We start from the raw sequence: 24603 nt of genomic DNA on the forward strand, positions 1-24603 counted from the left end.
ACTCCAGCAGGAGAGATTTTCTCCTTACCTAGCAACAGCCTAGCCAGTGAGAAACCACCACACTCAGCCAACAGGAAGCCACCACTACCCTGAACTCTTAGTCTCCTCCACTGGACTTTTGCTTATAATCACCCCTCTGAACTCTCTCCTTTTTCTCTATAAAATGATATTCTCCTTTGTTCTCCAGACTTGCCCATGGTACACCATAGTTTGCAAGCCCAAAATTGCAATTCTATCATTCCCAAATAAATTCATTTTTGCTGGTAAAATAACTGGCTATTTTATTTTTAAGGTTGAGAGTGGGAAAGGGGCTCACTGGAGGTGGGATAGCCTCCAGGCCTGGCCACCCTGGGTCACAGCCAGGCCATATACAGCTCGGTCTCAGAGAGACTAGAAGGGTCTCTGCCAATCAGGACACCGCAAAAATCAGCCAAGCCTAGAAGCAGTTGCCCCCTCTGGCTGAAAACCATTAGCCCAAGTGGGAAAGAAACAGGATGCGCTTGGTCTAAGGGACAGAGGGTGGTGGAAGTTGGAACTCAGCTAAGGGACAGGGAGGAGGGGCCTGACATGAAGAGATCGAGTAGACCCGAGAAGACACATGTTAGCTCCCTATGAGTATAGTGGAAAGGAAGCCAAATGTGAGGGGCCAGGGCTTCTGGCAGTCGGCCTAGCCATGGTGGGTGGTTAAAGAAAGAGCCCCCAGGAGCTGAGACCACCTTCCTTCTCCACAAAACGTCAAAAAGAAATTGAGTTCTTGGAGGTGGCCTGTCAAAGCCTGAAGATAGGAGAGGAAAGTGGGGATATAGAGCCAGGACCTGCTCATCACCCCACCAAATGGCCATAAATGTCAGGGGCTTGTCTGAACACAGGCCCTGGCCTGGCTACTCAGCCATCCATAATGCTGGTCAGGAGCCCCAGCAGGGACAGAGGGTACTTCAGACACTGGGCACACCCAAGACCCTGCTCCCAACCCCCAAGTACAAAGTGCCTCACATACCTGCTCACACTAGGCCCCAGCTGCCACCAGACCTGAAAGACAAGTGTCCCTGGTTGGCAGGGAACCCCAGGGCCCTGCTACCAAAACCTGAGCCCTGGAGAGGAGAGCCAGCTCCACCTAGCTCAGAGCATCCCATTTCCTTGGGGCTGTCACAGGGCCCTACTCAGAAAGGAAGGGTGTGCCCTGGGCTCCAGGCTGGGGGAATCCTACACAGCACTTGTCTCTTGTTCCTTCATTATCCCCAGTGCTTAGAGCAGCACCTGACACCAAAATGTACTGAGTAAAAGCTTGTTTACTAAATGTATGCACCTAACTGGCTTCCCAGCATACATACCCCACAATTCCCATTGACATTTGCCACTCTGCTCTTCAGCCTGTGGGCACTGGACAGTCAGTGTATGCCATGTGAATGTACACACCCAGAGGTGCCCCACAGGTGCTCTGAAGGCCAGCTCCCATAGCTCCAGCTTGCATGCTCACCACCAGTTACCCTTAGCCACCCCCTCAGGGCAGGCATAAAGCCCCCGGCCTGACTTCCAGGGTTCCAGTGGCCCTGTTAGCCACATCCACTTCTGCCCTTCGTGCACCTCTGGGAGGAGTGCTGGTTGCAGTCAGTGTGTGCATAGGAGGATCAGGCATGTCCTGGGGCAGGTGGGTAGAAGCGAATACCCAGCCTAGGGCCAACTCCGGAGCAGCTGCCCCACATTTTTGTGGACAGGTGTTCTGAGAGGCAGTCCAGTCACCACTAAGTGTGGCAGGGCCTCCTTCTGAATGAGAGGTTATGGAGAGCTAACTAGAGAGTCAGGGCAGGGCCAAGGGTGAGGGTGCTGCTCAGCCCTGGGGGCATCCTCCTTGGGGCTTGCTCAAGACAGGGAGGAGGAAGCCAGTCAGGGTACCCTTGCTTCCTCCTCCTCTGGTCTTTGCTGGGATATTCCCTTGTGGGGAAGGGAGACTGACTGGATGCTAGGGTCAGCAGTTCAGGAGGGCTCTAGGCTGGAGACCAAAATGTAGGGATCAGTAGCATGTTGATGGTATTTATAGCCAAGAGTTTGGGGAGGTGAGAGAGAGTGGCAAGAAGCCTCAGGAAGGGAGAGGCAGGAAGCCCAGTGGGGCCTCCCATGTAGGGTGGCTGTCCTCGCCCCAACCCTGTAATTCTCATTAGTCAACAGTGAGTAAAAGGATTCCCCCATACATATGCTGCTTCAGAAAGCCATCCTGTGGGAAGTCCAGAGTGTCCCCAGAGTATCCAGAGGAAGGGGTCCTGTGTGTGGGCCCTGCACAGCCTCAGTTGCTGCCTGAAAGATGGCAGGACCCCTTTGGCCCCTTCACCAGCAAAGAAAGTAGGTGAGAACAGGAAGCCGTTTCTAGGGCTCGGCCCAGGCATATCCCAAGACTTAAGCTGTGGCTCTCTTTTCCAGGAGCTGTGGAGTTAGGGTGAGCAAGGTGAGCTCATTCAAGGTTCAGAAGCCCTGGCATCCCAGGAGCTTTCAGCCTCAAGCCACCAGCTTTGTCCAGAAACACTGGCCCTTTATGTGGCTGAAGCTGAGGAGGAAGGCAGGGACAGCAACAATGGGGCCAGTGGCAGGGAATGCTCCTTAGAGGCCCCATCGTGTGCCCCTGCCCACCAGAAACAGGCAACAAGCAGGACCCCACGGGTTCCACATGTCAAAATACTCCACACGTCACAGGGGTTGCAGGGGCCTTAGGACAAGAGGGGCCTATTCTTCTCTGAGAGCGGGATAGGACCAGAATGACTCTCCTGAGCTCCCAGCAGACCACAGAGGGATATCAGTACCCCACCAGATTGCAACCCCTTTCCTTCCAGGGTGAAAGTGATATTTGCCTTCCGGCCCTCAAAAGGGACATGACCCACCTCAGACTTTGGGAGTTATGGCCCATTTTCCATTCCCACTCTGAGCTGAGGAAGTACCCAGCATTTGGAGCAGGAGCAGCAGAGCTGAGGCTCATGTGGGTGGGAGGTTGCAGGGACATCCCACTTAGCAGCAGCCTCTCCTCGGAGCATGGGCATGGGCTGCTGTCCCATTCACTAGCTAGGTGGCATTAGACAAGGCCTCCTGCTATGTAAAGTAGGAATCAGAGCAGTTCCAGGGCTGGGCTCAGGCACAGGACACTTGACCTATGTTGGCTAGTGAAATCAATGTTCTTATTAGTTATGACTATTCACTCGGAATCAGTTGGTACTGTGATGCCCTCTGGAGGCCATCCTCTCCCCAACCACCCTCCTCCCAGCCCCTCCCTGAAGCCCTGTTCCCAGGGTCCCTCAGTCCAGCAGCACCTCACAGGGGTGGAGGTGGTCAGCATGGGCAGCTGCATAGGCATGGCTGAATTCCTTGAAGCAGGTGCACAGCCAAGCCAGGCCTCACCAAAGCAGCTCCGGCCCATGAAGAGGAAGGTTCCCAGGCCAGGGCTGACACCACAGTGTAGTGGAGTGCAAATGCAGGCCTGGCTCCCAGAGTCCTCCACCTGGAATAGTGGCAGTCTGGCGGAGACACGGGAAACTGTAATGGTGATAATGGACTCCTGCAGCTCCGTGTCATGGACAACCCCGTAGATGGTCCCATGAATCACTGTGGGGAGATACATTGGCCAGCAGCTGGCATGTAGGGGAGGGTAGGCCCCAGGCTCCCTTCCCCAACTCTTGCCCCCTTCCTTTCCACATGAACACTGACCAAAGTTGCTGGTTCATGAGGCCAGGAAGAACGCCACATCACTACAGGGCCTACAAGCACCTGGCATGCAGAGGAGATGGTGAGCGTAGCCCCTTCCTGGTCTTGGACTATCTGAGGCCACCCCAACCAGCCAGAGGGTGAAGGGTGAGAGCAAGTGACCAGAACTCCCTCAGGGCCTAATGGCAGCTGGAGATCTGTGAAAACACACTTGCACACTCCCTGAAGACCCCCCTGCATTCCAGGTCATGCTTGCAGACTCATGAGTGCACAGACATGGGCTTGGGGGTGGTTCCCAGCAGGTGAGAACTCACCTACCTGGAGCTCAGTGTCCAGGTGTACGCTCTCTCATACCCATCTCGCATGTGCGGTAACCCCTGTGGCCTCCCAGAGCTGCCTCTTGGGCCCCGAGACACCAGCCTGGTCCAGGGGCGGGGTGGGGATGGAACAGGAGGATCTGTTGGGCTCTGTAGTCTCTGGCCTGGAATTGGAGGCAGAACAAAGAGACTCCACTCCCTGTGGTGGTCAGGCTCCAAGCTCCAGGACAGCAAAGAGTTAGGCCTGCTGTCCTGGAGCATCTCCATGGTGACAGACTCACACTGCATTTTTGTTGTATTGGGCTAGGGGAGGGGAGAAGAGGTCTTCCCTGGGCTAGGGAGTCCTGAACAGCTTTGACCCAGGGCTTTGATTCTGTACCGCCTTCATCATTTCTTTCTTAAGCCCCTTAGGGACGAGAAATGGGCATTGCCCTGCCTGGCCTCCTCTTCTCTCCATTCTGTCCCCTGCCCATTCTTTCCTTAAGATGAGTCATAGAGGAACGCCCTCCCTCCCTCTGACTTGTCCCGGCGCTACTGCTCACTGTGTGGTATCTGACAAGCGCCTCAGTTTCTCTCTGTGTGCAGTGGGGAAGACAGGCATTTCCTACCCTGCCCAGGTAGAGTTTGACTTCATGATTCCCCCACTCCCCACCCAGACCGTCACTCACCATCTGCTCCTAGACCGTGGGCCGGCGGAGGCAGCTCCGGACGCCTGTCCTCGCTCAGCTCGAAACGGAAGGAGGCCACGCGGCGGCTGATGTCGCGGTGCGGGGCGGCCTGCAGGAAGAGAGCCCTACCTTCACGGGGACCCCAGCGCACATATCGGCCCTTGGACGGGCCCAGGCCCTCAGCCAGCAGCAGCAGCTCCAGGGCGCCGCCCGCCCACTCCACGAAGACCTGGGCGCCCGCAAAGGGTTGTGCCGGCCGCAGGCAGGCGATGCAGCCCGCGCGCTGGAATCGGAGCCGCCTAGGGTCAGACGCAGCGCTCCCGCCAGGTACAGCCACTCAGTCCCCGAAGCTCCACAATAGGCCAGGACCAGCTGCCCCACGCTGCCGGGCTCTTGGGTCTGGCCGCTGTGGATAGACGCGCGGGACTAAGGCGGGCGTCCCGCTTCCCTAACCGACGTAGCCACCTCTCCTGCACCCGCTCCCCGCAGGCAAAAAGCTGCGTTCACTCTGTGGAGGAGGAAACTGAGGCGCAGCATCCTTCGCACTCTGGAGGGAGACCAGGGATTTAGTGCCAGGGCGGAGAGACTCCCAACCCAAAGAGCGAACTACACCATCCCGCAGGCCCCTCCTAGGGGAGAAAGCAGCCCCAAGGGGCTGCTCCCGGGGGTCGTAACTGCCTCTCCAGCTGCGGCTGTCCTCCGAATAACCCGCGCTGGCGGCCACGGCCAAGAGGCCGCAGCACAGCGCGCAGAGTAGCGCAAGAGGCTGCATGGCGCCGGCAACCGGGAGGCTAGAGCGACCCGTCACACCGACCCTAGCCGCACGCAGCCCACTGCGGCCGCAGCTCAGAAGCGCAGCCAGGAGAGACGTCGGAGCTACCCAGGCAGGCGGCCAATCGCCGGCCGGCCCCGGAACTTTCCTCCAATCGCAGCGGTGCTCGCGGGGGCGGGATGAAAAGCCCGAGTCCTAGCAGGCGGTGGTGAGGAGGCTCCCAGCTCTGCGAACTGTGTCGCCCTTTGAGGTAACCCCGCCACCAGCTTCGACTTGTACGCGGTCCTGGTCCGGTGCTTGTCCTCTGAACCCTTGGTTGCGTAAAGGGGTAGGTTTAGTATCCAGTGGAACCTGGCGTGCTCATTGTGGGTGGTCCCTTCCAAGAGTGGCTCTCAGAACACATCTCCTTCCCTGTCCCCAACCAATCCCAGGAGGCTGTGGGTACCCCAGGGAGGAGGGGCTAGGTGCTGTGGCTGCCGGCCACCCGTGGAATAACAAAAGTGGATGGGCATCCCTGAGCCACAAAATCAGGCCTCCAGGAGATCAGGACATGGATTGTCCAAAATGAGAGGAGGGGAATGGTGGGAAAGCACAGAGATTCCCACAGCCAGGATTTCGCCTGAGGGTAGGAGGTGGGGAGTGGCTGGCCAATGGGGACTAGGGCGATTTCAGGCTGAGTGAGGAGCAGATGGCCTAGGCAAAGGCCAAGTGGACAGCTCTCAACAGCCTGGGAAACCCCTAGGTCAGCTAACAGAGTCCTTACCCAGAAAGTGAGGAGTCTAACCTCATACTAAAACCCTTGGAGTCAATGAGAACTTTAGCCAGATCTGTGGGAACCAGCATAGACTCTGCCATCTGTGTGTATGAACCCTCCACCCCACTGTCCCCACACTCCAGCCTTCCTGCTATGCCTAGGCTTGACTGCATGGCTGACAGATGAGGACAGATGGCCCAAGAGGAAGTGAGAGGTTGGAGCTGCTGCTAAACTGAGCATACCAGGCTGCCCCCTCCCCTGCCCCAAGTCCCTCTCAGGCCAAAGAGTGATGAGACACCTATAGGGCTCAGCTGGTGGGCTGAGAACCAGCTGTCACTATCATGATAGCCAAAAGATGGATGCAATCCAAGTGCCCATCAACAGATGAATGGAGAAACAAAATGCGGTCCATTCATAGCTGGTATATGATTCAGCCTTAAAAAGAAAGGAAATTCTGACACATGCTACAATATGTATGAACCTTGAGTACATTATGCTCAGTGAAATAAGCCACTCACGAAAGGAGAAATATTGTATGATTCCACTTCTGTGAGGTCCCTAATTCAGAAACAAAGTAGAATGATGGGTACTGGGGCTAGAAGATGTTGGGGGTAGGGAGTTAGTGCTTAATGAGGTTAGAGACTTAGTTTGGGGAGATGAAAACATTCTGGAGATAGATGGTGGTGATGTTTGCATTACAGTGTGAAAGTATGTAACACTACTGAACTGTACACCCAAAAATGGTTGAGATGGTTTTCTTATGTCTATTTTACCCAATAAAGATTTAAAAAAAGGGGGGGGGGTAGACAGGGCCTGGAGCTGGGTATTAAAAGACAAAAGAGGTGCTGTAAAGGAAGGGAGGGATCACTCAGGTCAGCTGCTACCGCTGCCCTTGCTGAGGCCATGGGTCCACTTAGGGCTGGTCACTAGGGCCTTGGCCTTACCTGCCCCCACCTCAGAGGCAGAGAGTGGGCTCTGGGCGCCCTCTAGTGGCAGAGTGAAGAAACGGCCTCAGATCCACCCCCTGCCGACCTAGGGCCCTGGCTTTCCACCCCAACCTTACCCCCAGAGGATGGACCAGTATCTGTGGGTGCAAGGGAGGGGTTTCTAACAGGTAACCTGGTCTGAAATTGGCACACTCCTGGCCCTGGGCTGTATCTTCAACACCAGGCTTCCCCTGCCCTGCCCCAGCCTCTTATTTGAGGGGCCCAGGGATGATGTTGTCACCTGCAGACCTGGACAGCATTAGCCACCTGTGTTCACAAGTTCCGGCCCCACCCAAGAAAACACCTGGGTAGTGTTAGCCATCAGAAGTATGCTGCCTATGGGACAGAGAGCCAGAAGGCCATGCTGGAGGTATAGGACCAGACACACTGAAGGTACCCAGTAAATACTTGGAGAATGAGTGTGTGTGTATGCCAATGAGTGAATGAATGAGTGAGTGAATGGATGAATGACATCCCATATCTCAAGTAACTCCTCTGATGTCTATACTCAGTTTGGGGGCTCCTTCACATCCCTCAGCTCTAGACCCTTCAATGTCCTGACCCTCCAAAAGGGACCTATCTTCATTCCCACCCAAAACCTAGGTCCTGGCAAGGGGCTGGAGCTGATACTAGGACAAGGAACAGTGTCAGAGGTGAGCCCTGCCATGAATGGTGCCTGGAACAGGTGGCCCTGAACTCCAGCAGGGGAAGCAACCCCACAGGGTGAAGGACACCTACCTAGGGAAGCCCAAAGTGCTAAGGCTACAGGCAAGGAGTACTCATGACCAAGGCAGGGGCTGGGCTATTTGGGGATCTGGGGGAGCAATACAAAGCCAGAGAAGAGTGCCCCAGGTCAGGTGAACAGAGGGCGAGGGCTCCAATGACATGATAGAGCTCAGGGCAACCAGGTCCCAGGAAGGTGGCCAGTGGAAAGTGAGCAGGGCCAGCCCCAGGCTCATTGGCCAGGGGAGAGTTTGGACTTAGCCTCAAGAGAACAGCGAACAGAAACCTTTCAGGAATTACGAGAGAGCCTAGAGAGAGGGGTCAAGCCTCCCACTTGCTCAGGACTTCCCACCTGAGCTCCTGCTTCAGCAAAATAGGGGCAGAGCAAGAGAGATGGGCCAAGCAGAGGCCATCCCCACCCATGTCCCCAGCTGAGCCTGTGGCTACCCAGACCCCTGAAGCCAAGAGCACCTGAATGTGCCACTCCAGCTGGCCCAGTGTAGGGTGCTGTCCCGTGGGTGAGGCTGGGGAATGGGGACAGCAAGTACAGGTTCAATAACTGTGGGCCTGGGAGTGCCAGGAACCCACCAAAACCTGGGCCACCCAGTGATGTGCTCCAATGGTACCATGAGCACTGGCCTAGATAACACACCCCTGCCAGCCTGACCTAGGCAGCCCTAGGGTGCTGCAGTGACCAGTCCTCTCAGAGACACCATCAGAGAAATGATCATATCTGCCAACTCTTCCAGGCAACCTGTGCAACTTCTGGCTCCCCTTCACCTACATCCCATTTCCCTACCCCGATCCCAGGCAGAATCTGGCCTTGTCCTCCCACAAGCCTGCACCTTGGAACACAGAGCAAGATTCCTGTATATGGAGTGCTTTTCCTCCCTTTGACAAGAAATCCACCCCCACACATACACCTTGCATCTTCCTGAGGAGCCAAAAATGCAGCTGCAGACTGATTTGCAGCTGAGCTAAAAATAATTGCTAGACTCCAGCCGGGGCTGGGAAAATATCCCATTGCTAGGAGACAACCGTTACTGGGAGACCGCCATTGCTAGGCGACGGGGTTGCCTTGGTGACAACTGGGCCCTGAGTCATCCTCAGCCCTGTCTGCTCCGCCCCCTTGACCCTGGTGGGTCCAGCGTGGGTCCCAGGAAGAGGGAAGGCAGGGAGTAGAAGCTGGAAGGCAGCAGAGAGGCCCACTGCCTGCTATTTGCCACCCACAGCCACCATGGCCACTCCAGGCTGAGAGATTCTCACTCATGGGCACCCACTCTGGCTGTGGAGTGGCAAGAACAGCCAAAAAATCCTGCAAGAGTCCCTTCCCAGGCATTCTTGGGGCCTCTGCCTCTGAGTGGGGGGCTGAAGCAGTGAGGGGCACAGTGTCTGTCTCATAGCTCCATAGCATGAGGCTTCGGAGCCAGCCTAATCACTATAGGGCATGGGGTTCTCACCATCATGCTGAGCTAGGGCCTTCAGGCCACCCCCTGGGACCCCGGACCCACTTCTCAGGAGGAGAAGTATTTGCCTAAGGCCCTACCCAGGAAGAGAGTATTTGGGCCCAGGCAGGTGGCTCCAAGGGCACACATATCATTCCAGAGTCCCCCAAGGAGAGTCCTGATGACCTCGTGTGAGGGTGTTTCAGGGGTGCTGCCCCTAGCCTTGAGTACCACAAGGGGTTACCCTATCACAGGCATCCCCATTCCCATGTGACAGGGACTCCCTCTCTCTTAGCTCTCAAGGTCTCAGGGCAGGATGTGCCAACAGCCTTCAGTCCTTATTGCCCAAGACTCCAGAACTGGAATCCCCTAGCAGCCTGGACTGGGGAGATTCCTCCATGCCCAGGTATCAATATAAGAGGTGCTCCAGGTGACAGAATAGTCCAGGTAAGAGAATGCCCCAGATGAGAGGTGCTCCAGATGAGTCGATGCTTTACATGAGGGGGTGGTGTTCTTGCTGTGGGGGGGGGGCACTAACTGGGGTGAAGGCCGCTCTCCTGTGTGGCAGGGACCCTGGAGAAAGGCCAGGATGGCAAAAGCTATAAGAGTAAGGGGCAAGGCTGTGGGCTGGCAGTGCTGGAGACTCAGGGCTTCACAGGCTGCAGTACGGTGGCCTGGGAGGATGGTGACCATATCTATACTGTAAAGTAATACCTCTGTAGCACAAGGAGAACAGGTAGGAGGCATTGGGAAGAGACCAGAGAGGAGGTAGCTGCCATCAGCCATGGAGAAGAATGCCTTGACACAGGGAGGGGTGACAAAGGTAGAGAGATGAGCAAGTCCACAAGTGTTCAAGAGGCAGGCCTTCCATAGCAGTATATCATATACCTTCGAATAACTACTCTTCGCTCAGATTCTTCCAAGGCAAGTGAACTTCTCAGGCCCCTTTGAGGGCAGAACTTGCTCTCTGCCTGAGGTCCTGGCTCCTGCTGAGAGGCAAGGGCCCCCTTGAAGCCTGAGGTAAAACCCTGCCTGCCAGTCAGGACAACATGCATGCCAGGGGCCATGCCAACCTAGGTCTCTGCACATGGGGTGGAGGCTGAGCTGGAAGGCCAGCCTGCCAGACCTGCACACTGGAGGTTACTGGATGGATTGGACTGCATTCTTTTTCAGTTACCCCAAATGTTTTCACACATCTCATCTTGCCTGCCCATGCCGAGCCTCCTTTCAATCATGTGAGCATGATTCTTTAGTCCCTGCCACACAGGAGAGCGGCCTTCACCCCAGTTAGTGCCCCCCCCCCACAGCAAGAACACCACCCCCTCAAACCAGCGAGGGTCCAGCCAGCCTGACTCCCCCTCCTGTTGCCATCTCACACCAGCCCCAACTTCTGGTCAAAACGCTAACACCGAACTCCAGCTGGTTTCACTTCTATGAAGACACTATCAGGGAGCCTCTCTCCCAGGCCAGAGGCTCTTTCCCAAATGCAAAGACCCCTCTTGCTCTCCCCACACCTGGTCTCTCTGTTGCATCTGCTCCCAGGAGACCTCAGGATGAGCACTATTAGCCTCCATCTCCTCCCTGAGCCTGCTGGGGCTTCTCCAGTGGCCCAGACAGCCCTCCACACCTACCTGCCATATCCCACCTCTTCTCTCTCTTCCAGCCTGCTCCCTTCCAGCAGCTGCCACCTCCGCATCCAATCTATTCCAGAGGGAATTTGCCAGGTTTCTTAAGGCCTCGGAACCTTTACACACCCATTCCTGGACCACTTCCCCGCTCTCTCACCGTTGGGGTCTCAGCTCAAGTGTCATGTCCTCAGGAGCCCTACCGCCACCACCCTCGCAGGTCACTATCACATGGCCCTCTTGAACTTTCATCACTCTCAAAATAGTCATTCTCTGAAAAGATCTGTTGGTCATTTGCTTCTCAGCTCTGAGGGTGTGTAAGTGTGTCCCCCACTGAGGGAGTTTTCTGGGCCTGGCACCCAGCAGGTGCACAGGAGATGTGAGGGCCTTAAAGGGGGACTGGACCCGGGCTCGGTGGTAAGGTTGGGGTTCCAATTGTTCTCTCCCCCGCAGGTGGCAGCCAAAGACTGGGGACACAGGGGCCGACCGGAACCGCATAGGACCGCAGGGCCAACACCCGGGGCCAAGAGACTCAAGTCTTCTTAACCTCGCAGAACTTGGGGTCCCCACAGCTCCTCGCAGTCAGGGCTCGCTCCAGTCCCGTTGTGCGGCCGCGTGCCTTGCCCTCTTTCCTCTCTCTCTCCTGTCCTCCTCTGCCCTCCCCTCCCATCCCCGCGCAGCCGCGCGCCGGGGTTTGTTATTGCGAGGGCGCCCGCGGCGAAGATGGGGGCGGGGTGCGTGCTAGGGCTGGCGCGTGCCCGTTGGCGCCGCGTTGGGAGCGCGCTGTGCGCGCGGCAGGGCGGGGCGGGAGGGGCGGGGCTCGGCATCCTCCGCTCCTCCGACCCGGGCTACCCAACTCGGATTGGCTCCCCGCGCCGGGAGCGCGCGAGGGCGCGGCGCTTAGGGCCGGGCGGGGGGCGCGCGCGGCGCCGCCCGCGGCCTCGGAGGAGCGCAGGGAGGAGGGCGGAGGAGGAGCGCCGGGAGGAGGGCGAGGGGAGGGAGGAGGCGCCCGCCGGGCTCCCTGCAAAGCGGCCTTATTTATCTGGGCACAGTCTCAGCCTCCCCGGTGGGAGGCTCAAGGCGGCCCATCCTCTCCCACCGGGGAGCTCTTCTTGGGGCGCGGCCGAGGGGGCCGGCCAGGCTGGGGCGCGGGGTGCGGCCGGGCCCTGCCGGCCAAGCCAGCACCTCGGCCGCCTCCCCGCTTCGCCGGCGCCCATGCCAGGCTACCCATAACGGGAGGACGCCCTGCGAACAGCGTGGCATGAGCCAGGAGCCCGTGCCGAGGTAAGATGTGCGCTGAGGGCCAGGCTGCAGGGCCGAGAGGGGCCAGCCTGCGCCACCACGGTAGTCACAATGAGGAGGGTTTGGGGAGGGGGCTTGGGAAGGCACCTCCGCCATCCCCAGAGGGCTTATGTAAGCGCAAGCCCCTTCCCTGGCCATGGCCGCTGGGCCTCAGGCCCTGCCCGGCCTTCCTATAGCCCCGTACCCCAGTGGCGGGCCTGGTCGAGGCCCACTCCCTATGGCAACTGGACCAAGACTGTGGGTCGGTGCCACCTAACGGTGGCCCTGTGGAAACGGATTTGCAGGCCCCCAGCCCACTTGTCTTGGTGAGGTCTTGGACCACCCCTGAGCTCTGGGTTCCTCACCTCAGCACCAGGAGACCCTGGGCATATGAGAGAGGTGTTAGATAAAATTACACTCCAGGAAGAGCCATGTGGATACATGGCTAGAGGGCCTATCTGCCCCTGGACACCTTCTGGACCAGGGCCTGTGTGGAGCTGCCACAGTGGGAGGTAGAGGGGAAGGAAGGGGACTGGGCACCTGTCTGGTTTTGGAGGAGGAGTCAGGCCTTGGCCAATGCTGAAGGGCCTGAGAAGGGGAAGTGGGCACCCAGAGATTTGCTGGGGAGGGGTCTTATATCCCTGAAGTTTCAGTGGGTAAGGAGAGTTTCGCACCCATCACCCCAGAAGGAGAGAAGGCCTGGCTATCGGCGCTTCAAGGAGCCCATTGCCCAGTGGCCACTCCTCCAGCCCCTCCCTGTTCCTGCACAGGAAGCCTCCCCTCTACGTAGAGAGCAGATGGTGGATGCCACCTCACTTGCCCCCTCCATCAAACCCCTCCCCACACCCAATGCCTCCCAGGGCCCAGTGACCAGAGTCAGTTCAGGCCTTTCTGATGCCAGGCAGGGCACAGGGCCCCTTCTTCGACCCAACTACTGGATAGCAGCCTGGGCACAGAAGGCCTGGGCCGGGCTGGACCTGAGAGGTGTGGAGTCTCAGTCTAGGGCAGAGGCCTGATAAGAGGCCCATTGGCTCAGCAGGAGGTGGCCACAGGGGTGGACCAGAGCTGTCTGGAGAGGAAGGAAAGTCAAGTCCCAGTCATAAACATGGGCTATGCAGGGCAGGTTGTTCAGGCCCCAGGTGACCCCAGGTCTCAGCTGCCCCAGTGCCTGCCCCTTTCATTACCTGGCTTCCCCTACCTTAACCACCCCTCACTTTGAGCCAGGTGTATGAGCACCTCTAACAGTGGGGAGGTTCATGGGACAGGCACCACCCTCCAGTTCATGCCCACTTCCAGACCACTTGAGCAAGTCCTATCTTCTACTGATGAGAAGGAAACAAGTGGCCCTGGGGTGAGTGGAACCTGGGGCCCTCAAGATAGCTGGGCCCAGGCCCAGGAAGGCCTGCACTGCTGAAATCCAGGGAGACATCTCACCCCAATGTCAGGGAAGGGGCTCCTTGGCTGGCACTGTGCTGCTGCCTGAAGCCCCGTTTCATCTCACATGGGAGGTCACTGCTGCGTCTCAGAGGCTGGCATGAGGGAGGAGTGGAGGTGGCAGTGAAGGAAGGTCTGTGAGGTCAGTGGGTGGCTCAGAACCTTCCCCACAAGTGGACTGGAGGAGCTTCAACTAGACCAGCTTCAAAAGGTGAGCTCAGACTACCTTCGCCCACTTAGCAAGAAAGTGAGGGATCAAGGCAGCTGCCCAAAGCAGCAGGCACTAGATGCCTCAGGACTAGGTTCTGGAGGGCTCAGGTCCTTCAGAGCAGAGGAGCTGAGACGAAGCCTGGAACCTAGTGTCCACTCTCCAAGGTATCCAGTCCTACATGGCTAATCTGCCCCCTGAGTTTGGCCAAAAGACTGCTGGAGCATGAACTTAGGTCTCTCCTGAGGCCATGTGCTCCCTTCCCAGAGCTCCCTTCCCAGTGCACGGGTGGGGCAGTCTGCACCCCAGAAGCATTTCTGAGCTGTGGGAAGGAGGGGAGTGCTACTGCTAGGACATGTGCAAAGTGGCAGGAATGTGAATGTGCCTGAGTCACGGAGCTTGTCATGGAGTGTGTCATGTCCCCAATCCCAAGCTGCCCTGGTTATCACCTAAAAACCTTGGGCTGCCACCACAACTTGATCTATGTGAGTTTTTCTGGCTACCCTTGTTCTGCCCAACTTCATAGCCCTCAACAGGTAGGGAGAATTGGTCAGTGCAGGTTTTACTAGGTGCAGGTCTCCCAGGGCAGGCCGTGTCAGATGGGGACATCAGAAATGGGGGAAGAGACCTCCAAGGTAGGGACCATGAGGGGCAGAGGTTTTCTTGGGAATGAGCAGTCCAAAAGAAGTGTTCAAGTGGTGGACATGCAGCTTGCAGCCTCTGGAAGGAGAGCAGGGGTGAAAAGTACAATTGTGGCAGAGACCACCAGCCCAGGGGTCCAGGCTGGGAAAGCACAGGGAATGGAAGAAGCAGAACAGGACAGAGAAAGGAGGCCACAGGAGGTGCGCCTGGCCAGAGGCAGGCCAGCTGGGGGATCTGGGTTACTATCTGGACCAATGTGCCTGGCCTGGGCTTTGGCAGTCAGACAGTTGGGGGGGGTCTTGGGGTCAAAACCAAGTTTTGTGCAACTTCTGAAATTTCACTCTCAGCCCTACTTTCCCCGCTATGGTCAGGTAGTGTATGAAGGGTTCAAACCACCAGTGAGAAGTGTGGTGTTGGGAAGGACAGGACCCCCCACTTCCCTCCCTCTGGTAGTGCCTGTCCCCTTCCCTTCAGATCTGGCCAGATTATGGGGTTCGGGCAGCCAGCTTCCTTAACCCTGCAGCTCCCAAGAGGAGTCTCAACCAAAAAGGAAACATGAGCTGTCCTCTGCCCAAGATTTGAATAACTACAAGGACCATGCCAAGCCCCAGGGTCTTGGAGGTCTCTGAGAAGTCAGAGACTCTGGCACCAACCCAACTCCAGTGACCTCCCTGTAGACACTGGCCTCTGTCACAACCAGGATTATTGAATTGAGCTACAGCTTTCCCACTGACAGCCCTTCTTATAATCTGACCTGTCCTATCAAGACTGATGGGCCTCAGGCATGATTTTGCTAGCCGGATTGCCATTCCCCATTCATTTATTCATTCAGTTCTGGTAGCACTGAGAGGCCCCTACACCATAGTGCCAGATGTCCTCAAGGAGCCCCCCAGCAAAGGGAAGAGGCTGACAGGTAGACAGTGATGATAGCCCAACTGATGACTGAGACCCTGGAGTTGCTTTCTCAGTGCTGGGAGTTCCACAGGGGAAGGCAGGGGTGGCACTCTCATACCAAAGGATGGAGGAGAAAGAGCTTGGAGAATTAAGAAGCAGGGAGGCCTTCTGAGCAAGCAGGGGTGCCAGCATGTGCCCAGGAAGAGAAAGGGAGAGGAGGAATGCAGGAAAGGAGTCAGCCAGTGTGTGTGTGTGGGGGGGGGGGGGGACGGAGGACCAGAGATGAGGCTGTAAGGTGGACTTGCTGGGTCCCAGGACCTAGTGACGACCTAAAGAAGAATCAGTTTCTTATGTAGCCCCAGTATGACCATCTGCAGACTGTCAGCCTGGAAGTCACCAAGTTCTGTAGTCCTCCTAGGAGCCCCCATGACTCTACCATGCTCCCTAGGTCTACTCGGGCCCCCATGCTTCACAGTGAGTCTGCTGGGGAAACACAGGCTCTTCCAAGTGGTACCCTGATCCAGCTCTGCTCTGGATGATGGGGACAAACAAAGCAGTGACCACCATCTCCCTCCTTCCCCTGGGGTGAGCTCAGGAGCCTCGAGTCCCTGCAGCCTATCCCGGGAGGGAACCTCCCCAGAATTCCACTTCACACTGAGGAACAACCCGCCAGGGCTGAGGCTGACAACAGTGCAAGTGTGGCCATCTTTTTAAAAAGCCTCTTTTACCATAATTAGCTCCTAATGTTTATCCTTAAAGGGGGAGGCGGCCCCCAGTAGACTGGCAGGTGCCCCTATCCCCTCCTGGCAGGAAACTCCAAGCAGGTCCTCCAAGCCCTACTGGGAGCAGTGGGTCAGTCATAAATTTCAGGAAGGTGGGGGCTGTGCAACCCATCTGGCTTGGTGGGTCGGGCCAGGGCCAGGCAGAGAGGCCCTTGTCTCAGCTTCCCAGGAACCTCTTGCCTAACTGGCAGGAAGATCCATCTAGCCACAAGCTCACCTTTCTCCCAAAGCCCTCTTGGTCAAGGTGTGACTGTTTCCAGTTTTGAGCTACAGAGTGGGGAATTCTCAGACTAGGTCAATGAGGCTGGAGTGTGAGGAGGAGCTGGAGTGCAGCGGGACCATGGACAAGGTTAGGGAACAGTAGGGCTACTACTAAGGGTGACAGCTCCAATCCAGAAGTGGGGGGGTAGAGGGTGGGGAGGGCTGACTCACAGTCAGGGACATGTGCCTATGGCTAGGGACAGGGGCGAGGGATGAGGAACAGCCAGGCCTCAGACACTCTGTCCAGGCTGCTAAGGGTCATCCTTGTTCTGCCCCCTCCTGTGGGCTTTCTCCCAGGGGCTGGTTTGTTTTCATAAGCTTGACCCTGAAGCCTGGGTGGTGGGGATGAGACTGTGGGCGTGTGCATATGTGAGCTACAGTGGGGGAAGGGAAGGAAGCCTCGCAGGTGCCAGGGGCATCCACGTGCATCCCCTCCAACTCAGGCGCTCCACGTGAACACCCATGGCTGGGAGCATTTTCAACCTAAATCGGCACTGCTCTTGAGTTATTTCTCCCCTGGTGCCGCCTCCGCCGCCTCTGCGGAATCTTATACGAGCGAGGCGGTTTCTCCCCTCTTCCCTGCATCCTCTCTGCCTCCAGGCCCCCTCCCTGCTAATCTGAATTTGCCAAATCAGACCCCCACCCCACCCCACCCCACTAGCCGCTGTCCGCGGTGGAGGCTTGCCGGGCCTGGCCTCCGAGCATGCGCACAGAGACCGGGCGCGGGGACGGCAGGGGGGGGGGGAGCGCTGTCCATGGTGCTGCGCTCCGGACCGGCCGCGTCTGGTCTGTAGGAAGCTGCGGAGGCCGCGTGGGCCGCGCGCCCTGAGCCATGAAGTCATGGCGCCCTGCTCCCGGGACACAGAAGGTATTCAAGCTAGGACTGCCTCTCTGTATCCATCAGCTCACAGGAGGGAGTTTCCAGGACAGCCTCTCTTAAGGACATAGGATTGGGGGCCAGTCGTGGGCTTCATCCTGTCCCTCCATGAGGCACTGTTGGCCATGATGGTCCCCTCCTCCTGTATAGCATCAGGGGATCTAGGGCAGCCTTCATATCAGGCCACCTCCACCACTGTGGGCAAACTAACTATCAGAGCCTCAGGTTCCTAATCTGAAAATAAAGGTAACAGTAGTGGCCACCCTCCCACAGCCAAGGGCTGCTGTGAGGTTGAAATTTATGATCATCCCAGTGGGTAGTTGGCAGATGGTATGGATGTAATTTATCAGCATGTGTGAGCTCATTAGCTACCTGGTCATGAGCTACAGTGAGGGGGCAGCCAAGGTGTGGGGGCCTCCTCTGGGGAGGGAGGGCCCAGGGTGGACTGCCAGCCTAGGGGCTCATGGCTGCCAGGGCAGGAAGGCCCTTGGGCCAAATGGGTTGGCAGCCATGAGGGCCATGTGTCCCAAGTCTGCACTCCCCTCCCCAGATGTAGAATGCTGACAAAGTTGTCCTGTTCAGGGCTTGGAAACAATGGAAGGTGTGTGGTGCTGGAAAGATCAGGGCAAGACTACCTTCTTACCTCCCTCCCTCCCTCCTTCCCTCTCAGTAGCTCCTGTCCCCTTCCACTCAGGTGGGCTATGGGGCTCAGAAGCAACATCCTCATCACTTTCTAGGTGCTCATTGCATGCCATGCACTATGCTCAGCCCTTTATACATGCTGTCCCTTAGTAAGGGGATATCATCCACTCCTAGACTTTGAAGTGAGGAAAGTGAGGTTTGGAGAAGGAAATGCCTTGCCCAGGCTAGTCAGCCAATGTGTGGCCTGTTTTGAGTCCAAGGTGTGTTACCTGGAGCCCGTGTGGGCAAGCACTGAGTGCATAGCTTTCTAGCTGTAGATTTGGTATGGGGTGGGCCAGGAGATCTGGAATGTGGAGCAAAGGGTGTGGTACAGTGAGGGTCGCACTGTTTCTTCTCTCCAGGACTGTGTTGTGCCCAGTGCCCTTTGCCACCCATTCACAGCCTTGGTGGCCTGAGAAGGGGAGCCAGTGTGGTCTCACCCCCACCCTGGGGGAACTCCCTTCACACAACCTTTCATAGCCAGCTCTGGTCCAACCCTCGGCTCCACCACTGATTATCTGACTTCAGGCAAGCAATTCACATTGCCACAGCCTTGGTTTCCTCATCTGGTCAATGGGTACAGTCACTATACCATCATCCTCAATGAATTAGGTGGTGGATTAAAGAGACAGAATGTGTCCAGGGTTCACTGTGCTAGCATAGCAGTAAGCACTGGGAAGACACCTGCACTTTTTTTGAGTAGATTCTGAGCTATGGAACCTACTGTAACCACTGAAGATCTCAGGGGCTGGTGTCTGAGTCTCAGAGTACTGGAAACACATCAGTGAGCCATGCTGAGACCCCACAGTGGAAGGGCCAGAGACTGCCCCAGATCCGCTCCTCAGTCTCATTGAGCAATGGAAGCAGGCCTGGCAGGCACTGATGGTAGGCATCAAGGTAGCAAAGGTGAAAGGGAGCAGTCACAGGCTACTGTCTCTCTACACTTCTGTTTCTCATGTGTAACATAGGAACCATAGTATCTAGGTGCTGAACATCTCTGTGAGTTGGTGCAAGTTAAGCTCAGTGCATACACTAGGTGCTCAGAGACTAGCCCTGTCCTGTTGCTGCTCAGTCAAGGAGGGAGGGTTGCAGTTAGATCCTTTCTATAGGGTGGTTCTGGGAGTGGCGTGGGAGAAGACACCTAGGGATAATAAGGGGCCCAGCTCTGCCCCGCCTTCCAGGAGGGAACATGAAACTCACTCCTTACTCTGGGCCCCTGTCTGCAGAGTAAGCGAGGAAGATGTCCAGCCCTGGAGTCAACGGCGACCCCAAGCCCCCATGCTTGCCTCGAAACGGTCTGGTGAAGCTGCCAGGCCAGCCCAACGGCCTGGGCACAGCCAGTATCACCAAGGGCACACCAGCTGCCAAGAACCGCCCCTGCCAGCCACTGCCCCCACCCACCCTCCCACCACCCAGCCTGGCCGCCCAAATGCCCCGGGCTGCCTTGGCTGGGGGCCTGTGTCCCCCAGCAGGGCTTCCCCTTGGGGGAACAGCCTCAGCCCCAGTACCTGGACCCCCAGTGGAGCGGCCACCGCTGGCCACAGACGAAAAGATCCTCAATGGCCTCTTCTGGTACTTCTCGGCCTGCGAGAAGTGTGTGCTGGCCCAGGTGTGCAAGGCCTGGCGGCGCGTGCTCTACCAGCCCAAGTTCTGGGTGGGCCTCACACCTGTGCTGCATGCCAAGGAGCTCTACAATGTGCTGCCTGGTGGCGAGAAGGAGTTCGTGAACCTGCAGGGCTTTGCTGCACGTGGCTTTGAGGGTTTCTGCTTGGTTGGCGTTTCCGATCTGGACATCTGTGAGTTCATCGACAACTACGCCCTCTCCAAGAAGGGTGTCAAGGCTATGAGCCTCAAGCGCTCTACCATCACTGACGCTGGCCTGGAGGTGTGTCCCACCACTAGCTCAGAAGGGACAGGGATGGGGGGCAGGGCCAGATAGCAGTAAAGATGCAGCTGTGAGGGTTGGGGGAGGTGGGGAGTGGCCCCCAGAGGAAGCTCGGGCACACAAAGGGAAATGTAGCTGAGGGCTGTGCCTATGTTCTGAGGGGGATTGTGGCTCTGGAGTGGGGAGAAGAACAACTGGCTACATAATTTGAGCAAGCCAGTCTAAGATGAAAATGATTTAAGAATTTTAAGATAAGGACAGCATAGCAGTTCATTAAATGTGGGGCCTTTCTGAGCATAGGCCCTGGATGCCAGTGAAACTGGCCTAGGGTGGGGAGGATACCGAAGGAGGTGGAGGTAGTAGAGGCAAAGGTTAGAGGAGCAGCCGTGCAGCTGGCCCATTCTCCAGGACCTGGACTCTAATCATCAAATCATTAACACCAACTGTTTCAGGGATCTGCTCTGACCAGGCCTTGGGCTCCAGGTTCCCCTGTGCCCTGCCTCCTTAAGAGTGTAGTTGAGGTGTAACAGACACACCGTAAAGTGCACTTGTCTAAGAGTATAGCTCAATGCATGTTTACACTCACCTACACTCTGGAGAACACTACTTCTTGCCCCATAGCAGGCTCCTTCTGCCCTATTTCCTACCCTGCTCACCACACCCTGCAAGGAGGGGTACATTCATGGAATCAAGGTAGGCTTTCACAGTGGAGGTAGTAGAGGTGAGGTCAGGCCTCCTGACCCTGAACCTGCTGGCCTACAGGTGATGCTGGAGCAGATGCAGGGCGTGGTGCGCCTCGAGCTCTCAGGCTGCAATGACTTCACTGAGGCGGGGCTGTGGTCCAGCCTGAGCGCACGCATCACCTCACTGAGTGTGAGTGACTGCATCAACGTGGCCGACGACGCCATTGCAGCCATATCACAGCTGCTGCCCAACCTGGCGGAGCTGAGCTTGCAGGCCTACCATGTGACGGACACGGCGCTAGCCTACTTCACAGCGCGACAGGGCCATAGCACGCACACCCTGCGCCTGCTGTCCTGCTGGGAGATCACCAACCATGGCGTGGTCAACGTGGTGCACAGCCTGCCCAATCTCACTGTACTTAGCCTTTCTGGCTGTTCTAAGGTCACCGATGATGGTGTGGAGCTTGTGGCCGAGAATCTGCGCAAGCTGCGCAGCCTCGACCTCTCCTGGTGCCCACGCATCACAGACATGGCTCTGGAGTATGTGGCCTGCGACCTGCACCGCCTGGAGGAGCTCGTACTGGACAGGTGTGTGCATCCCTCACCCTCAAGCCATGGAGGGTGGGACCTGAGGCTGGCTGGACCTTCTAAGCAGTGAGCCTAGGCTAGTGGACAGCCCTCTAGGGAGAGTGGGTAGGGAGCGGGTTGAGGGGCAGGGCTATAGAAAAGAAGGAGCTATTATGAGTAGGGCAGAAGTTGAGTTCGTGCCAGCGACACTAGGGTTGGGAGGGGAAGAAGGGGTAGGAGCTGAGGGGCAGGGCGAGGTGTTCTGAAGGTGGGCAGCCCCCTTCTGTTGCAACTGCAGGTGTGTACGCATCACGGACACTGGCCTCAGCTATTTGTCCACCATGTCGTCCCTCCGCAGCCTCTACCTGAGATGGTGCTGCCAGGTACTGGCCCTCCACGCCTCCAGAGATTGGGGAGTAGTCTGGGGAGGTGGGGGGCGCTGGGAAAGCTCCCTCCCAGACGGTCCTCTGACCTGGTCCGGGCCCACTCAGATTCTTGTAAGGAAGTCTGGGATCCCTCCACACTCAGCAGCCGACATAAGCGGAGTGCGTGGAGTTCCCAGAGCCCTCACCAGCATTCCCCACCTGCCTCCTGGCTCTGTAGGGGAACTGAGACAACTCCGTTTTGAACCCCACTCCCTGCCCCTCCAGCAGCTCCAGGCCTGCGGCCTGACCCCAGGAGTGGGGCTCCTACAGGGCGCGAGGGAAATAGTTAACTCGCCCCGCCCTCCCGCCCAGGTGCAGGACTTCGGGCTGAAGCACCTCCTGGCCATGAGGAGTTTGCGTCTCCTGTCTCTGGCAGGTGAGACCCCGCTGGCGCGCCCTGGACGGTGACCCGTCCCCCCCCCCCACACACACACACCTAGTCCGACTGCCGATCCTGCGGAGTCCCCTGTGCGGATTCACACCTGGGGCTGACTCGCTATCCCATGTCCAGGTCAGGAGGGAAAGGCCAGGTAGGCTATAGCCTCCGGCCCCTCCACCCCTCATCGAGCCATGGGGTCGCGCCCACTCAGCCACTTCTCTGCTCACCCCCACCCCCACCCCCACCCCGCCGTAGGCTGCCCGCTGCTGACCACCACCGGACTGTCGGGCCTGGTGCAGCTTCAGGAACTGGAGGAGCTGGAGCTGACCAACTGCCCCGGGGCCACCCCCGAGCTCTTCAAGTACTTCTCGCAGCACCTGCCCCGCTGCCTCGTCATCGAGTAGCGCGGAGCCTCCTCGCCCCCGTCGCAGGAACCCGCCACGCTCTGGGCGGAGACGCGGGGGCGCCGCTGAGCCCCATCTCCTTGCCATGCCCTCAGGGGAGCCCCCACACCCAGCGCGGGAGCCGGGACAAACCGAGGGAAAGCTCCGCCCCGCTCCCTTCGGCCCCTCCGCTCCTCTCCTGGCCCCGCCCGGGCAGGAAAGGGCGGCGGGCGGGGCCAGCCCCACGCACGCACGCACGCACACTCGGGGATTTGTGCATGCCCCTCGTGCCCGCCCTGCACGCCCACCCTCCACCACGCCGCAGCCGCCTCCATCATTCGCCCGCCCGCTGGAGGTGAGAGGGCCAGGCCCGATCCTGGGCGGGGTGGCATTTTAAGCTCGCCAGAGGGCCGCCCTTACCGCCTTCCCTGCCACACCCTACTGCCTCTCAGCTGTCCCCCTATCCTGGGCAGGGCCCAAGGGGATTGAGGGGGGCTGGGTCCCCCAGGACACAGTGGCCCGGAAGAGCCCCATGGGTTGCCCGCATCTTCCGCCCCATCGCGCCTGGATTCCTCTGAGGGTCGCGAAGGGAAACAGGCCACCGCCAAAGCCATGGCCCGCTGAGGAGCCCACGTCCCACTTGCCCTTCCCCCACCTCATGCCAGCTTGACCCAAGCAACAGCGACCTCCCCTCTTGCCACTGTGTGAAGCAGTCCTGCTTGCCCCACCCCTACCCGCAGGCCTACAAGTGCTTGGGGCCCTGGCCAGGCTGGGGCAGAACTGGGTTGGGAAAGAGGCAGAGTGGATGACAATGACCTTGGCATAATCAAAATTAGCCCAGCCAGCAACAGTCCACCTCAACCCAGAGGTGGTACAGATAACTTGAGGGACCCCAAACTGGAGCAACGATCAGGGCCTGCAGGCCTTAGGAGCAGTCCTGTGTGGACCATACACTGCTACCCCTGTAGCCAGTTGGGCCCAGGCCCCTCAGTGCTAACTACACTTCACCCTGGGTAGGTTGCTGTCAGGTGGAAGCGGAAAAGACCCCAGCCAAGGCTCAGGGTCAGCGCCAGCCAGCGACTGCTATCTTCCAGTGGCCCGCACATCCTCAGCACCCAGAGGAGGAAGGGCTCCTTTCTAGCTGCATCCCGACCCAAGCTTCCCAAACCTCTGCTTGCCCACATGGGCTCTGACTGTGTTCTGTCCAATCCCAAGACATTTGGAAGTCCTAGGGGATGCTGGCACATCTTGGCAATTGCTGAGGAGGGGGCTGGGACCCCTTTCCATTCCAACCTTGAACCCCAGGAATACAACATGCACACCTAATCTTGGGACACCCCTGCCCCCATCTGGTTGGAAGAGAGTAACCAGGTTCCAGAGAGTGAGAGAGAAAGAGTGAGAGAGAAAGAGCGAGCAAGAGATGATACTGAAGCAGAGAAACAGTTCAACAGCCCAAAGATCTCTCTGCCCCTGGAGTGCCAGCAGGAGGCTCCTGGGTTGAGGTGGTCAGGAGCCAGTTTCTTCAGCCCTTCCTCCCCACAGTTCCCTAGTGGGGAGGTAGCAGCTGTTCATTTGTCCAAAGTATTAATGCAACTGAAGCTGTGATATTTCCAACGACTGTAGGAGGAAAATTTAAGGGGAGAGAGGAAAACAAAACCAACCAACCCCTAAAATCATTTTCTTATTGTACATAACAACCTCATTCTCCTGTATATGCGGAAGATATAACCTTATATTTGGTAAGTGTTTCTTGTGCTATTTTATCACGTGACCTGTTTATAAAAATATATATTAAAAAAAGTTGTAAAAACACATGTCTGAGGTGTTTTTAAATCATCAGACATGGTGGGGGGAAAGTATTTGCCCTGAGGGGCTCAAGTTTCTGTATTCTTATGCACCCCTCAACTCATCAAATTTGGTTCTTTCAACAAAAATGTAGGGGCCAGCTGCCACTGTGACTGACTGGAAACCCAGCACTGACTAACTGAGAAGTTCCTTAGGCTCATTGCTTAAGTGGGGAGAGAGACAGACACTAAAGTCATTACATATAATAATCCCTCCAAAATATTTGGGATCTAGCCCATCCTTCCAGAAGGGCAAAAATGAGCCCTGTTAAATGCACAGTGTAACCGAGGTTAAGAGCGGGTCAGGGATGTCCCAAAAGATCGCACAGTGCAGCAAAGACAAACCAGAACTCACACCCAGAAGTGAAAGGGAGGCTCAGAGAGGGTGACTGAAGGGGGTTGT

The 24603-nt window shown here is 57.4% G+C and overlaps 2 protein-coding genes across 2 annotated transcripts; one reads left to right on the forward strand and one right to left on the reverse strand.

The window, feature by feature from the left end:
• Positions 1–3135: 3135 nt before the first annotated feature.
• Positions 3136–5816, reverse strand: METRN (meteorin, glial cell differentiation regulator). Its single transcript, XM_016136679.2, is given in 7 exon segments — positions 3136–3355; positions 3358–3585; positions 3688–3747; positions 4670–4942; positions 4945–5068; positions 5127–5134; positions 5345–5816. Coding segments are annotated over 7 exon segments (867 nt in total). The 5' UTR covers positions 5442–5816; the 3' UTR covers positions 3136–3278.
• Positions 5817–11917: 6101 nt separating this feature from the next.
• FBXL16 (F-box and leucine rich repeat protein 16) lies at positions 11918–24170 on the forward strand. Its single transcript, XM_016136683.2, has 6 exons — positions 11918–12258; positions 19261–19919; positions 20682–21190; positions 21468–21552; positions 21907–21970; positions 22229–24170. The coding sequence occupies exons 2-6, from the start codon at positions 19275–19277 to the stop codon at positions 22375–22377; spliced, it is 1452 nt and encodes a 483-aa protein (XP_015992169.2). The 5' UTR covers positions 11918–12258; positions 19261–19274; the 3' UTR covers positions 22378–24170.
• Positions 24171–24603: the final 433 nt, after the last annotated feature.

The sequence above is a fragment of the Rousettus aegyptiacus genome, unplaced genomic scaffold, assembly GCF_014176215.1.
Source record: "Rousettus aegyptiacus isolate mRouAeg1 unplaced genomic scaffold, mRouAeg1.p scaffold_m13_p_8, whole genome shotgun sequence".
NCBI classification, from domain to species: Eukaryota; Metazoa; Chordata; class Mammalia; order Chiroptera; family Pteropodidae; genus Rousettus; species Rousettus aegyptiacus.